At 34.8% G+C, this 16662-nt stretch overlaps 1 protein-coding gene across 1 annotated transcript in view; it reads left to right on the top strand.

The window, feature by feature from the left end:
- Potefam1l1 (POTE ankyrin domain family member 1 like 1) overlaps positions 1 to 16662 on the top strand; it is a 185901-nt gene that overhangs the window by 73256 nt on the left and 95983 nt on the right. Inside the window, 8 exon segments of the mRNA XM_087654945.1 lie at positions 1625 to 1686; positions 6282 to 6375; positions 9792 to 9820; positions 9909 to 9981; positions 11114 to 11181; positions 12995 to 13088; positions 14735 to 14763; positions 14857 to 14929. Coding sequence (XP_087511071.1) covers positions 1625 to 1686; positions 6282 to 6375; positions 9792 to 9820; positions 9909 to 9981; positions 11114 to 11181; positions 12995 to 13088; positions 14735 to 14763; positions 14857 to 14929 — 522 coding nt within the window.

The raw sequence follows: 16662 nt of genomic DNA, 5'->3' as shown, positions 1-16662 counted from the left end.
AAACTAATAACAAAAATATCTTTGTAAACTTCTCTGTTCCAAATTGGGCTTTCTTTCTTTTTAATTACTTTTTAAATTTAAATTTAAATTACATTCATTGAACATTTATTGTGGCATAAATGAGGAGGAGAAATATGGAATTTCCAAATACAGTTTGTAAAGTGGTGATATTAAAAACCCATGTTTTTTAAAAACCTTAGTCATAGTAAATAGGAAAATAGTTGATTTCTTTATTGAAAGTATATCTTTAGACAATATATTTTGATTATAGTTTCCTTTTCTTCTAATACTCCTAAACCCTGTCCACATCCCTACCTACCCAAATTTATACCCTTTCTTTCTCTATCTTATTAGAATATAAACTGGCATCAGAAATACTCAAAAATAATACAATAAGGCAAACAAACTATAGTGGGACAAAACAAAGAAACAAAAGAAAATGATCTAAAGTAAAATTTCAAGAAACACGTATGGATACAAACAGACATTGATGTTATCACACACAGAAATCCTATAAAAATACATGATATAAATGCAGATAACCTGTAAGGTTAAAGAAATAAAAAGTCCTGGCAAAGGGTTCTGAGACAAAGAACCTCCACAAAAACCATAGAGTTCATATTTGTTGTCCATCACGTCTGGGCATTGGGCTTGGTCTTAAGTGTGCTTTGAATACTCAGAAAGACTCCATTAGAGAAAACTACATTTCTATTTGCAAGTACTCATCAATTAGAGATAGCTTCTGGTTTAGTGGGTGATGACTTGGGTCCACTTTCCCTCTCGGCACTGGAACCCCATCTGAACAATACCAGTATAGTGCCTGTGCATGCTGACACAGTCTCTGTGGCTTCAAATGAGCATTCGTCCTGCTGTGTTTACTTCTAAACTATATTCTACAGATAGTTCACTCTTTAGATAATAATCATGCTTCAGTAATGAAACTTTAAGTATACTGTATATTTTAAGTTCTCATGTCCTATGAGAAGCAGTTAATAAACAAGTGTTGTAACTTGAGGGAAGAAGCAATTACACACGTGTGCAGAAGAAACTAATGTATAATGTTTTTACATGTGATTATCCAATGATTCAAACAACGTTCTTTAACAAAAAGTAATTTCGGCCCAACTTGGGATCTGTCCCATGGGCGGGCACCAAACCATGACACTATTACTGATGATATAATGCATGGCTCACATCATGAGCTTTTATTATGTTTAGGCATAGGCCTAATTTTTCCAAGATTTTTAATATGAAGGGGCGTCGAATTTTGTCAAATGGTTTCTCAGCATCTAAGGAGATGATCATGTGGTGTTTTCCTTTGAGTGTGTTTATATAGTAAACTGTAATGATGTATTTCCATATATTGAACCATTCTTGCATCCCTGGGATGAAGCCTACTTGATCATGATGAATGATCGTTTGATATGTTCTTTGATTCGTTTTGCCAGAATTTTATTCAGTATTTTTACATTGATATTCATAAGGGGATTTGGTCTGAAGTGAGAATGTAAAATATTATTTATCACAATAACTAATGCCTAATTTAACTGTATAGTTGTAAAGAATACTACTTTAAAAATATCATTTCTCTTTTATTTATCATCATATATATTAATTTATATAGAAGCAAATGTAAAACTGAAAACAGAGGAAAATCTTGATGGTGAGAAAACTAGTCAATCATCTGTAAGTAATTTTGAATTTTCATTTCTATTTTAATGGCTTTTGTACCACAGGCTAAATGGCACATTCTTCTAGACATGTATTTAGAATAAATAGTCTAAAGCTTAAAATTTAATTTTAACATATTTTGCAAGTTAAAACACAGTGAATCTTCTTAAAATCTATACTAGTCCATACGTAGAGTTCCTTCAAGAATTTTTATTAATTTAAAAATTATTATCATGTATAGTTCTATTCTTGAATTCTACTTCTGTGTAAAATGTAAGGAAAACTGTGCTCATTATCACCAGGCATTTGGAAACAATGACAGGCTGGTATATGTCTCCCCATTTTAATGTTACAAACAATAATTTTAAAACTCACTTTTTCTATAAAATACTTTAAACTTTGAGATAAGTTGATCTTTGTGTTAAAGTGGTAGAATTGCATGAATCAAAAGCCTACCAATAAATACACTTAGCACTTAGGTGTCACTCCATACCACATCAATCCAGTGGTCTCACTAGCTCTACTTTAACCCAGTATAAGACCCTATAACACCAAGAACTCACACACATGTTCAGTATTATCTGATTTATCAACTGAAGTATTTTTGAATAATAATCTTATCAATATATATGAATGTACATTCATATATATTGCTGTATTGAATATATATGAATAAGTTGCAAGCTGAATTTATTTTTATTAGTTTTTGAATAGTGTCTCTATAATGGTTACTTCACCAATCTCTCTGAGAAATAACAAATAGCCTGGGTTTTATAGGATATGTTTAATTTAGTATTTATGCATTGTCTATGGGCTTCTACAATAGAAACTACAAATTTACCTCTTATTTTGCCTGCCATAGCCCCAGTTCTTTCCTTTAGCAGTATGATTAGTCATTTATAGTCAATATATAAAGGGCTATTTTATGCGTTAATATTAAGATTATAAAAAATTAGTACTCACAACATACACAAAGCAAAAACATGAGCCTTAAACTTGCTTTTCTTCAAACTCAGCCTTAATTTAAGGTTTTCTGTAGAATTATAGTATTTCCCTACAAATTTCTTAGATAATTAGATCCATAGAATCAATTTTGGGGAAATGTTGGAGTCAATAAAAAAAAAACTGTATAACTTTTGTACCAGCACCAGTTGGACAGAAGACTCCTATTTGAACAGTGAAATTTTTAATGTTGTTATCATGATGGATTTCATATATTATATATAAATAATCTACCATCATATTATATAAAGGACACTCTCATTATATAAGAAATATTGGATGCAAATGACATCTTATGTAAGTTAATTGCATCTGCTGAACATGTTGACAAAGAAATGTGATCTAAGTATCTGTACACTTAACTCTAAGTAACCACCAAAAGGATAAAAATTCAAGGATGAGGAGAGGGGGGTACAATGTAAAATGAACAGGAACATGGTACATTTGCACTATGCCATAGAATCCAATTAAATGATTAACTTCTCACTGAAGAAAATAAGCCAATATCATGAAAGTACTATTCAAAGAATTTAAATACCATTAGAATACATTGTGTCTCGTCATGCATACAGATGACATAGATGTTTGAAACTATTTGAACACATATTTTGTAGAAATTCTTCTACTCAGCTCATATGGAGTAATTTGTGTTGTATGTTTCCCATGGCATATTTATATCCTTGATACCAAATAATTTTTCATATTTACCATCAAATTAAAGATTGAAGCCACAGCTATTTTTTTCCTTGACTTTGACTACATTGCTTAGCTATTGAAATTTTTCAAAGTGACAGGTAGTGAGTCAGGGGACACAGCAGATGAGTCATTGTGTGGAATTTTAACAAAATAACCAAGTAATCAGAAAATAGGTTTCAATTCTTCACATGACCCTGTGAAATCTATCAAACTTTGCAGATATTTTCTTTAATGGAGAGTAAAGTGAAACTATATTTAGGTAAAATATTTCTCTGAGTATCAAAAAATATTTGAAAGGAGTTTGCATTAGGAAATACAATAATGGCATCATTGGTGAGAAGTAAAGCTTATCTGTCATTATCTAAGTCTTTATAATCCAATGTGGACAAGTAAGTAGGACTTCAGACAACAAAACCCTGATTCAGTTTTATTCTTACAATGTTTCTTTTTTTAAATTTATTCTTTATTACATATTACACCTCAGCCAAAGTTTCTCTCCATCCCCTCTCCCCAGTCCCCCCTGCTGCCCCCGCCACCATCTGTCTCCTGCAGATCCACTTTCCCTTCAGAAAAGTGAAAGCATCCCAGGGATATCAACCAAGCATGACATAAGTTACAATAAGACTAGCATATACTCTCATATTAAGGCTAGATAAATCATAATAAGAGGAAAGGGGACTTAAAAGCACATGAAAGAGAGATAGCTTCTGTTTACACTGTTAGGAGTTCCACAAGAACATCTTGCTTCACAACCATAGAATATATATAGATGACCTAGGACAGATTCATACCAGGACCCTCTCTGAGAGCCCCTATTAGCCTTCCTAGTATACTCTGTGGGCAGTGTTTCTGTCCTTGAGCCCTCTGGTTCCTACAATCCTCCTTTCCCCTCTTCTACAGGATACCTTAAGCTCTACCCCTAATATTTGGCTTGGGTCTATGCATCTGTTTCCATTTTTATAATATAAAGGAAAATGTGAGAGTAAACAATTGGACCAATTCAGACAAACACAAATATCTTCAGACTCCTTTCTTATTATAAATTGTGTTTATTTTTATATTATAATTTTGACAGGTGGAAGACCTCTATAATGTAATTTACATGCTATCATATAAACCAAAAAACAAAAGTCTTTATTTTATCATTTCATTCAATCATTTTGTTTTTAGCTAATATTTGATGGGAAACATTTAGCATTTTAAACAAAATAAAATGTCTATTTTATTCTGTTTATATTCTAATGATTTACTATAAATCCTTTTTTGGAACATGTTCTTAAAAATATGAAAATTTGGTAAAAGAGAAGAATGCTCACAAAGGCTGAAAATGGTGCAGAACACAAATTATCTAAATGGTATAAATTTGGTACTGTGTAAAATATAAACTTCCACTATTTTAATAATTAGAATGGCGGGGCTTATGAAAGTCTCTAAATAATAAATAAATGAATAATAATAAATATAATAAATAATAATAATTAATAATGATAAATAAAAATAAATCTGTATTTAAAATGAGTGCTATGTTTTGGCTTTTCTCCCTTTAAAATTCTAAATTTCTCTTTACAAAAATTTCATCCAATTTTGTATGTTGAGCACATCTCTCAAGTCCATAATGTCACCATCTTTCTCCGTTCTCTTTTTAGCTAAGGTCTCTTCCTAAAATGAAGGCCAGTTAAATTTTCATATCCTATATGCAAATATGATTTGGAGCCTCATAGGGAAGGAAGATCCAGAAAGGTTCAGATGTAGTACTCATGCAAAAAGTTAGAAAAAATGTACAGTAGAATTTTAAAAAAGAATTAAAAATAACTAGCAACAGCTTGCAATTTTCTTTTTTTTTTCTTTTCTTTTTTCAGAGCTGGGGACCGAACCCAGGGTCTTGTGCTTGCTAGGCAAGCACTCTACCACTGAGCTAAATCCCCAACCCCAGCTTGCAATTTTCTAATTAAAAACATTAATTCATACCTCCCACCAAAGAATCAAGAAACTAAAAATGAGAGAAAACTTGTGACCTTTATGTTTCTGAGACTGAGCTAAGTTTCTAAATTTGGTTACCTGCAATTTCATCATTTTTTTTTCTGTAGATGACATTTTGATTCGTTTTTACTGAAAATTTGTATTGACATACGCATTGCAATTACTTGATTCTGTAGTAATTTTATTATGCAGTAAAATTATTATGAACAAATACAGTTTTAAATATCTTCTTATTAACCTGAGATTTGCAAAATGATGCTCCATGTGTTTCAAAGTAAAATCCTGTTTAATATGCATATCATGTAATGTTCTGACTGTTGCTACATGTCTTCTTACATTACATAGTGGGTGCATAATGTGTGTTTTCAATGGTGTTAAATATTATGTATTTCATCTAAGAAGCATGCGTATGACAATGAATCACTATTTTAAAAATATGTTGAAAACATACTTATTTTCATGTCAATTGTACATGCTTTTACAATTTATAAAAGACTGCCTTTTTATATTTGAGCATATGTATAAATGTGTCTGTGTGGATTTGTGTGTGTGTGGATTCAGAGCATATTGAAGATAAAGTTATAGATAGTTAAATGCCACCCTAGGTGAATGCTGGGAAACAAACATGGACTCTTTGCAGGAGCAGAATACCTTCTTAACAACTGAGCCATCTCTTTAGCCCAGAATACTTTCTTTTGGACCTCCAGTGTAGGGGAATATGGGGGTGATGAGAAGGGGGAATGGATGGGGAGGGGAACACCCTTATAGAAGAAGGGAAGGGTGATGAGATAGGGGACTTATGTCTGGGAAAACAAGAAAGGGAATAACATTTGAAATCTAAATAAAAAAGATCCAATAAAAGAAAAAAAGAAAAGAATGTGTATTCAAAGTAATTGGAATTCATGGATCTATATTAATATTTGCTTTATCAGGATACTTCTACTCATATTCAACCAAGACATGTTCCTCAGTTGTCATTAGGATTAACTTCAACACCAACAAATATGCTAAATGGAGGAGGGAAAGGTAAGAACTATGTTATTGGTATGCCATGTAAAATCAGGGCCAGCATGTATTTTACTAGCCAAAAAGATGTCTATGAAATAAATATGCAGTAAGAAATAAGACACATTAGATCATAAAAAGTTAAAACTAATATGAAACTTCAATAGCATTTTAGACTGGACATGTCAAGAGCTAAATAATAGACCTGGGCTAGAAAGATGGCTCGGTTGTTAAGAAGATATCTTGCTCCTACAAAAAGCCTATGTTTGGTTTCCAGCATTCACCTCAGGTGGCACTTAATTACCCATAACTCATTTATATATCAACACTTAAGGGCACATACTGTTCTTCCAAAAGACCTGAGCTCAGTTTGCAAGTCAACATCACAAAGATAACCACCTGTAACAGGTTAAGGAGGGTTGAACCCTCTGGCTTCTTTATGCACCTTTGTTACTGAACAAACATACTTCCACAGAGACATGCACACAATTTAAGTAACTTTTAAAAAATACATTTTTTTAAATTTACTCTCCTCCAATTCAATAATCTCTAATCACATTCTCCCATCTCTCTACTCCTACCAACCTGAACTTCCTCTTCCTTTCTGCCCCAGGTTCACTGTTCCTTTCTCTTAAGGAAAGAGTAGGCATACTAGGGACATCAACAAAACACAGCATTATAAGCTAAAATAAGACTAGGTCCAAACCTTCACATCAAGGCTGTAAGAGGAAACGACTCAATAGGAGGAAAGGGCCCCAAAACCAGGCAAAAGAGTTAGTGATAGCTCCACTCTCATTGTTAGGAATCTTACGAAAACCCCAAACTAACAGCATCGTATTTTCAGAGCACCTTTTGCAAGCCCATAGAAATATTTTTAAAGATCTAAATATTTATTTTAATATTCTTTATCTGAGCAATATATATATATATGTGTGTGTATATATACATATATATGTAATTATTTCCTTACATACACACACACTCACACACACACACAGACACACACACACACACACGTGTGTGTGAATGCTAGAAATCTATACATGTGTGAATGCTAGTAATCAATATGGCAGAACTTATTACTTAACAAGCTAGTTCTCCAAATAACCACAGAGACATTTAAATACTTCAAGGTTCTGGCCTTAGACGGTCAGACTCTAAGCAAGCTCATCTATGTTAACCCAACCACCTAGCCTCATCCAGCCACATGGGTATCTATACCTACCATGCCTATAGTCACAAACAGTTCCCCTCATGTCTCCTGAGAAAAGGCTCTTCCACGTTCTTCTTCCCAGAGTGCCTTTCTCCCTTCCAGGATGTCCCACCTTCCTCTCTCTACTGCCAGATCACTGATGTTAGCCTTTTGCTGACCAATTAACTTGGGGATCAAAGTTTGCATAATGGAGGAATTTCAAGTAATAAGAATTTGGAAAGAAGATAGAAAGTGAAATTTAAAAGGCAGAGCCGGTATAAAGGGAGGAATTTGGAACAATGTATATTGTGAAGTGTGGTGTAAAAGTAACTTCTTTAAAAGGAAAGGACTTGAAGTCATTTGTGGGAAACATGCCATGAAGTAGTAGTATGGAAACATAACTGAGGGGAGAAAGAGAAGGATGCTATTCTTTTCTTTATCACAAATGGAAAACTGTGAAAGACTGAGAACTGGGTCCTAACATTACTTCCTTTAGTATACAGTAGCTAATCATAAACACCCATAACATACACTGCACGTCAAATGCAGGGTATTCTACCTCTCTGATTCTGTAATACAGATATGGATGACAAGCAGAAACAATCAAAGATCAGGAAATGATCAGCAGATAGCACGTCTATGCAGGAATCTTTGCCTCAGGCTTCTTAGGCTGCATGATTTGGAACACTGAAAGAGTGCTATGAGTTTGACAGCACAATGCAAAATTCTGTATAATGGAATGTGGCTGGGGACTAGGGCTTCTCAGATAGTCATGGACTTTCCTGGGAAATACTGTGAAAATTTAATTTCTAGTTCACTAGCCCTGGACCTCTACATGTATGAGACACTTTCAGGTGATGTTGATTTGTCTGGTGGTTTAAGTATATTAAACACCCTCTAGCATTCAGTTGCAGAGTATTAGAATCATGCTTTTTTATTATATGTATCCCTGAGTACAAAGGTAGGGGAAAGTAATTTCTATTTTTTATTATTTGTGAAAACTCAGAGAATTGTGATCTAATTTCGTCTAAAAATTATACTTATTTTGTATTAGGATTTCTTCATATTCTGAGAATTCTTTATTATAAGATTCACATAAAATCTAGAAAGTAAGAAGGAATGCATTCCTCACAGTTTCAAGCATGTTTGTATACAAAGTAATATTTTACGTTATTGCTCTTTAAGTGATATCTTCACTGATCAGTTCAGTCCATATTCTTTGATAGTGTGTTATGCCTTTCATTGTATTTGGTCAATGCCTCATGTTTGGAAACTTACAATATGGAAATTACGAATTAGCTTTCATGCTCTAAGGGGAAGGTGTCCTTGGATGTGGGGGCTCAGGATCCCCAGACCTATGAGAGGAAAATCCTCAACACAGGCAATGCAGCTCCCAGGGAAGGATGTCCCCAGCCAAGCTGAGGCACTCAGGGGGCTTAGCTATCTTAGTTGTTTCTTGGTTTCTTTGAAGCCTAGCCTTCGAATAGGGTTCCTTAGGGAGCAGACCTTCCTAGGTCAGAGACTTCCAGGTTGTGGATTGGTAGAATGTCAAGGCCTGAACTTGTTGAGGAGCTCAGGATTGGTGGGTTTTCCTGTTCATATTTTTCACCTCAATTAGCATAATCTGGGTAGGGTCCTGATGAGAGGTTTGGTATGACATTTGTGACAATTAGGGAGGTGGGGGTGGTGGGGTTTGCTGGCTGCTGGAGTTTCCAGGGCAGGGCCTTGGTCACTTAGCTGCCTTTCAAAGTTTACAAAGTTTGCAATATTTACAAAGGAGTCTAAGTCCTGGCAGAGAAGGCTTTCCTTGCCACTTGACTGGTGTGAAAAGCCAGCACGATGTGCACAGTATATTGATGTGAATGTCTCTGAAGTGATTGATTAAGACAGATGTCGTAACAGTCTACTTCAGTTTGGACAGTTAGACTTCTACCACAGGTAGCTGATTTCTACCTGAACTGAGAAATGGTTCCCTTACTTTATTTACTTTATTTCCAGTGACCTTATAGTATCACTGATCAATTAAAATTTTCATTTAATTGAATACTAGGCCTTTTCATTTTACCAATCTCTCTTCTACATTTGAGATCTAAGAAAGACTAAAAGCAACAAGCAAAGAGAAAATCCATCAAAATGTCAAAATTCTGTCCTCATTTCCCAAGACAGTTATAATGTTTTACTGTGGTAGAATATAAACCCAAACTTATTTTGGCTTATTTATATATTATTGATTATATCATTTTAGGTTTTCAAAAGAAATTTCTTGAATGGAAGGTAAATTTATATTATTTCCTAAATTATTATATTCATAAGGTATATTATGCAGAACACCCATTTAATATATATTTGAAAACCATTTCAGCCTCCCACAGAAATGAAAGATTCTGACTCAACAGAGGTGTCAGACATGACGCCTGGACAAGAATTCCCAGCAGGTAAATTCCGCAAGAGTATAATCTCTGGAAGAACTATTTCAAACTTGTGAAATCTTCTGATCTCCAAATTTCTGTTTTTAATAGTTTATGGAAAGTTTTGATATAAATTATCAAAATATTGCCCTAGCATCATCATTTCAAAACAAGTTATTCAATCGTAGATCAGGTATTTCCACTTTCATGTAACTAGAGGCTCATATTGCTCATTTAGAAGCCCATTTTCCCTGCACATACTGTGAAAGCATTGCAAGTTTGCAGGGATTGAAATTGCTTATCCAGGGCTGGAGAGGCGCTTCAGTAACTAAGAGCATTTATGGTATTTGCAGAAGACACAGGTTCAGTTCCCAGTACTGACATAGCAGTTCGTAACTGCCTGTAACTCCAGCTCCAGGGCCTCTGACACCATTTTCTGACCTCTACTTTCACCAAGAATGCACAGTGTATGCTCAAGCAAAAACACTCATCTGCATAAAATAAATCTATCTAAAATTTTAAAAATTCTATATATTGTATGATCTATACCTATGAACTTATTTAGTTAGCAAGTCCAGGCAAGGAATTCCTTATCAGGACGGTTGAGGCTTCCTGTGCTTGGTATGAAAACTATGTATTCAGAGACATGTAGTTTAATATCATTGTAAATGCATGCTGTGAGTTAGGTCTACATGATCTGTGTTCTAATCTGTGATTTACTCATTTCTATGCCACTCATCATTCATTACTCCTAGTGTTCAATAAGAATTCATATATTAAAATATCTTGAGCAATATTTCCCCATATTTTCCTAACCTGTCAGATGAAGACTACATTTCATAAAATATGTAATATATTCTAGAATATCTATCCCAACACAAACTCCATATTCCCGTGTTTGTTCAATTAGTAGCCTTCTACTCATATGTGTCTTATATGACTTTCTTGTAATTTTGTTTGTATATGTATTTACTAGTGTGTGTTTGTCATATTCACGTGCAACTCATATATCCTCAACCAGCAAACTCAACACTCCTTTAAAATTTACTTACTATAACAAATAATTTTTAACATCTTTTCTGAGATTATAAAGATTTTAATTTTAGCAATGTTGTGTCAGCTTTGTTTTAACCACATAAACAATGATTTCTTTCAACAGATGTAGACATAAAACTGGAAACAGAGAGCCAAGATTATCTTGATAGCAGTGAAAATACTCAGTCATCTGTATGTAATGATTTAATTCAACTTTAAAAAACAATGTAATGTTGGCTAAATGAAGTTTTTTTAGACATACATTCAGAGTAAGAAGCCCAAAGTTTGAAAACTAATTTTAAAAGTTTCTTATTTGGGGGATTATGATATCAATTCATCATATCTCCCTTTCCTTTCCTATCTCAAAACCCTTCCAGATATCCCTCCTTGCTCTTTCAAAAAGATGGTTGCCTCTATTCGGGTGAATTGTTAGAATCCTCAAATTTCTTAGAAATCAGCAGTAGCTCAAAAGTTTCCTCTGATTATTTCTTTCTACCATTTTTCTTACTATTTAGCATGTTCCCCTTACTTCATCCTTGTTCTATTAAAAAATATCAGAGGAACAAACATCATAACTAAACACTTTAAACCATTAGCAGCATTGCACCAAGATCTTTGTTTTTATGTTGCAAACAATAACTTGAATACTTATCTTTTATTTCAGTGACTAAAATCAGACGTATCTCTAATGCACTATGCAGTGATAATGGTTAATATTAGGATATATTAGGTCTCCTTTAAAGATCTATGATATAGATACTTAAAACCTGTTTAAGTTTTGTTTTACAGAACTGTTAGCCTGCAGGTCCTGTGGAATGCAGTACTTTATTAGCAAGTACTGACAAGGACTCTTTAATCCTTTGGAATCAGACACTTTGTCACCAATCATTCCCATCAAAGCTGACAAAAGTCATAACCAGATTGTCCTATTCACTCTTCTTTGACTGTTTGTTACTGAGTGTCTAGAAAGTAGAAGCAGTAAAACAGTGCTCAGCAGATGAGGCAACATGCTGTACTCTAGTAAAATAACCAGTCATCAGATACATGTTTAAGTGCTGCACATGAAGTATGGTTAAGTTGTGACAACACTACATGCTAAAATGTTTTTTTTAATAGTAGGGGACATATGGAAAAGAGTCAGTTTTGGAAACCCAAAGAGTAGCATGTTGGGTAAAAAGGGGGGGGGGGGAAATCATTTCTTTCTATCATCTATGTCTCTCTAATGACAGGTGGGTGAGGAACCAGGAATTCAGAGAAACAAGCCCTACACTTTTATTATTATTATAAACTATAGGTAAAAAGATGTGAATAAATGTCTGGCACAATTTAGATAATATGTGGGGCCTCTGGTCTCTTTTTTATTAAAGTTTGTAATTACTTCTCTTTTCTACTTCTGTTTATTTATTCCTGCCTCTTCTAGATTACCTTCCTTGAACTCCCATTTACTCAACATGCCTCTCAAATGATAGCCTTTTTGTTTATTATTGTTACATACACATGCATGTATCTATACATAAGCACAAATGTAGAAGCGTAACCTGCTGAGTGGATTTTTGTTGTCGGGTATATATGGCTTCAAAGAATTTGTACCAATTTGTATTAAATAAATAATAAGGAGGTCCATCCCTGGATAAGGCTATTCTTCCTTTCCCAGGAGTCATTAGTTACCTATAGTTCTTTGTTCTAGTCCAGTGAAACCCCTCACTCCCATATTACCATGTTTATTGCTACTGACAATTCAGTCCTGGTTCAGATATTTCTAGAAGAGACTTCATAGTATTCCAAGTCTTCCACTCTCTCTGACCCCTCCTCTCTTTTGTGAAGTGTCATAAATTATACATGTAGCAGCTATGATGTAGATTAATCCATTAATGTGGGGCTTCCCATTATCCGATGATCTCTACCAATATCAAAGAAAATTTTAAAAACATTCTTTTAGAATATGAAATTAATTTAAAGATATTAAAAATATTAATTGAATTCTCTGGATATTGATTTTTACCAGAACACCATTACATCTCTTCAGTCTAAGTGCATTCCTCAATTCTCAGTTGGAATAACTTCAGGATCCACAAGTCTTCTAACTGAAGGAGAGCAAGGTTGGAAATATACACAAGAAAGAAAATAATTTGCGATGCTTATTAAAGTAGGATAAAATATTTTATACTACAAATATATATTCTAAATATAATCAAAAGTATTTCAAGGGATAAAATATATTTGTTAGTAATAAATTATGTATCGTTTGTTTGAATAATAGTTTTAGAAGAATTTCAAGGTAAGAGCTGAATTATTGAGTACATTGCAAAGAATTTCTAACTTGAGGAGTTAAAGAAACAAAGATTTGGAAAGAAGATGAAAGCGGTGGAGAGGATGGCTTGCAGGGCAGGATTATAGGACAGGCAGAATCTTGTAAGATGAAAAAAAATAGCTTACTTAGGCAGGAGAAATAGACCTTGAGCTAGCAGGATGAAAAAATACCTAAGAGGTAGAAGAAAAAATAACTATTCATTTTTTTCTTTTTTTTTAATTTTTCTTTTTTTTTCTTTTTTTATTCAGTCTTTTTTACAGTACAGATTTTATCCCCTTCCCGGTCCACTCTCTGCGTGTTCCATATCCCATACCTCCTTCCCCCATCTCCACAAGGATGTCTCCACCTACCAACCCCCACTCCCCCAGATCTCCCCATTCCCTGGGGCCTCCAATCTCTTGAGGGTTAGGTGCATCTTCTCTGACTGAGTCTAAACCTGACAGACAGTCCTTTTCTGTAAATGTGTTGGGGGCCTCATATCAGCTGGTTTATGCTGCCTGATTGGTGGCCAGTTTCTGAGAGATATTGGGGGCCCAGGTTAAATTGAGAATGCTAGTCCTCCTACAGGGTCACCCTCCTCCTCAGCTTCTTCCAGCTTTTCCCTAATTCAACCACAGGGGTCAGCAGCTTCTGTCCATTGGTTGGGTGTAAATATCTGCATCTTACTCTTTCAGCTGCTTGTTTGGTTTTTCAGAAGACAGTCATGATAGGTCCCTTTTTTGTGAGTATAGCATAGCCTCAGTAATACTGTCAGGCCTTGGGACCTCCCCTTGAGCTGGATCCCAATTTGGGTCTGTCGCTGGACCTCCTTTTCCTCAGCCCCTTCTCCATAACTGTCCCTGCAGTTCTTTCAGACAGGAAGAATTATGGGTCAGAGTTTTTGACTGTGGGTAGCTACTCTATTCCACACTGTCTTTCTACTAGAGATGAGCTCTACAAGTTCCCTCACTACTCTGTAGAGCATTTCACCTAGAGTCTTTCCTTTGAGTTCTGAGAGTCTCTCACCTTCCAGGTCTCTGGTACTCTCTAGCACATCGCCTCCACCTCATACCTCCTAGGGTTGCCTGTTTCCATTCTTTCTGCTGGTCCTCAGGACTTCAGTCCTGGTTCCCCCACTCAATACCTGATCATGTTCCCCTCTTCCCCTCCCTGTCTCCTTTCCCACCCAGGTCCCTCCTTACCTCCCCCTTTCTGTAACTGTTTTCTTTTTTCCTATTGTCCTTCTCAGTTCTAGAAAGGCAAAGAACTCTATAGACCTAGGTCAATTGCAGATTCTTTTATACTTAAAGAAGATAGACATAAACATCTTGGTCATGTCATACATGTCATGTACAGAATTGCCTCTTCCTAGATATTATCACGTATGCCAAATTAGAATGACAGGTAAAAGTTTTTAGTTGTGGATATATTTAATTAATTTATTTCCTTTTTTAGCTTTTCATAAGAAAAATCCTGACCAGAAGGTAAAAAATTTGATCTTTCTTCTTTGACTATTAAGTTTGAAATGTATGATGTGTAGAAGACTGATCAAATATTTTAACTTAAAATCTACCCAGCAGCTCACTGGAAGTAAAGTTCTTGCTTCATCTGAAGTATCAGTGCTGAAGCATAAACAAGAATTCCCACCAGGTAATTTATGCAGTACTATTGTCTTTGAGCAACTGGTTTAAGATACTTGGTGATTTTTTATGAGGCACAGAGTTGCTTGGGAAATTACAAACTCCTCTGCTGATTCAACATGCATTGCTGAAACAATAAACGGATTTAATTCTGACTGACCTTAAGTCCAGCTTAAGCCTGCAAGAGATAAAGGGTTCCAAGCACCTTCAGCTCAAGTTAACGACCCACAATAGGGGGCAGATTTGATACTGGGAAAGGTCCACAGGTGTAGAGAGAGTTCCAAGACTCAGAGGGTAAGCTTCAAACATAGACAAAGTGCTTTAGCAGACACGTGACATTACCTGACCCTCAGAAGAAGACGTAAGATAGACCTTACAGGCATATTTGCCACTTACAAAGGGGAAAGGGGTACCTCAACACTACTGAATTTTGCTTCACTGAGCATTACAAACACCACCACTTGACTTTCATTTATTTTTGTTTTCCCCCTTTTATTAAATTTATTAAATTTCTCATATAATTTATCCTGATTACAGTTGCTGTTCCATCTACTCCTCTGTTTCCTTCAACCCTGCCCCATCCCAATCCCCTTCTTTACTGCCTGTCATCAGAAAAGATGGGCCCCTTAAGAGATAACAACCAAACATGATAAAATTAAATTTCGTGAGACAAAGAAAAATCATTTTATCCAAGTTGGACAAGGCAAATCAACAACAAAAAAAGATCCCCAACTGAAGGCACAAAAAAGTACATTTAAAGTGTTAAAGTACAGGATCTTTGGCATGAAATTTATCATCTGTACAAATGAAATAAATTTCATTTTATTATTTGTTGAAAATATTTCAGAAAAGAAGGATCAGTTCTTGAAATGTAAATGAATCTCTGTAACATTCACAGATGGAAATGAAAAGCTCAAAGAGAATAAAAAACAAAACAGAACTCGCTCAGTTCACAGGGTTTCATCTCAACCTGTTTGGCAAGTGTAGTGACAGCATATAGAAACCAAGGAATCCCAGTTTATGTTTACATTTATTCCAATGTTTGTATACTTCTCACTAAGTGTTTTGCAGTAAATATACTTTAATCATTGCACAAGTTGAAAATTACACTATATTTTTACACATTTACCGTCTAAATAACTTCTTTGTTTTTCTGTATGCCACTCATATTCATGGTCACATTTAAGTGGATTTCAGTTTCAGAATTGAACGTGATGAGCTTCTCAACTTTTTAAAGATTTATATGAAATCTATAAAAATGACATCTTAAAATCATGATTTATCTGCATGGTTATTTTAGACATCAAACAGAGTAATGTCCCTCATGGGTTCAGTTTCATAGATATACACTTTTATCTCTTGTTTCCAGTGGGAATCTTCCCACATTTTTCTAGTTTGCTTATGCTAATCTTCTTTGATACAATTTATTTTTTTAATTAACTAATGAAATATTTTTCCTATTTTTTATACTTTATTCTTTTATTAGATATATTTCTTTACATACATTTCAAATGTTATTACCTTTCCCGGTTTCCTGTCCATAAACCCCCTATCCCCTGCCTCTCCCCCATATAGGTATTCCCCCCATCCATCCCCCTTACTGCCCCCCCCATATTTCCCTGCACTGGGGGTCCAACCTTGGCAGGACCAAGGGCTTCCCCTTCCACTGGTGCCCCAACAAGGTTATTCTCTGCTACATATGCAGTTGGAGCCCTGGGTCAGTTCATGTATAGTCTTTCGGTA

This window comes from Rattus norvegicus, chromosome 3 (genome assembly GCF_021556685.1).
Source record: "Rattus norvegicus strain SHRSP/BbbUtx chromosome 3, alternate assembly SHRSP_T2T, whole genome shotgun sequence".
Lineage (NCBI taxonomy): Eukaryota > Metazoa > Chordata > Mammalia > Rodentia > Muridae > Rattus > Rattus norvegicus.
This window is presented reverse-complemented; position numbering and strand designations above follow the sequence as displayed.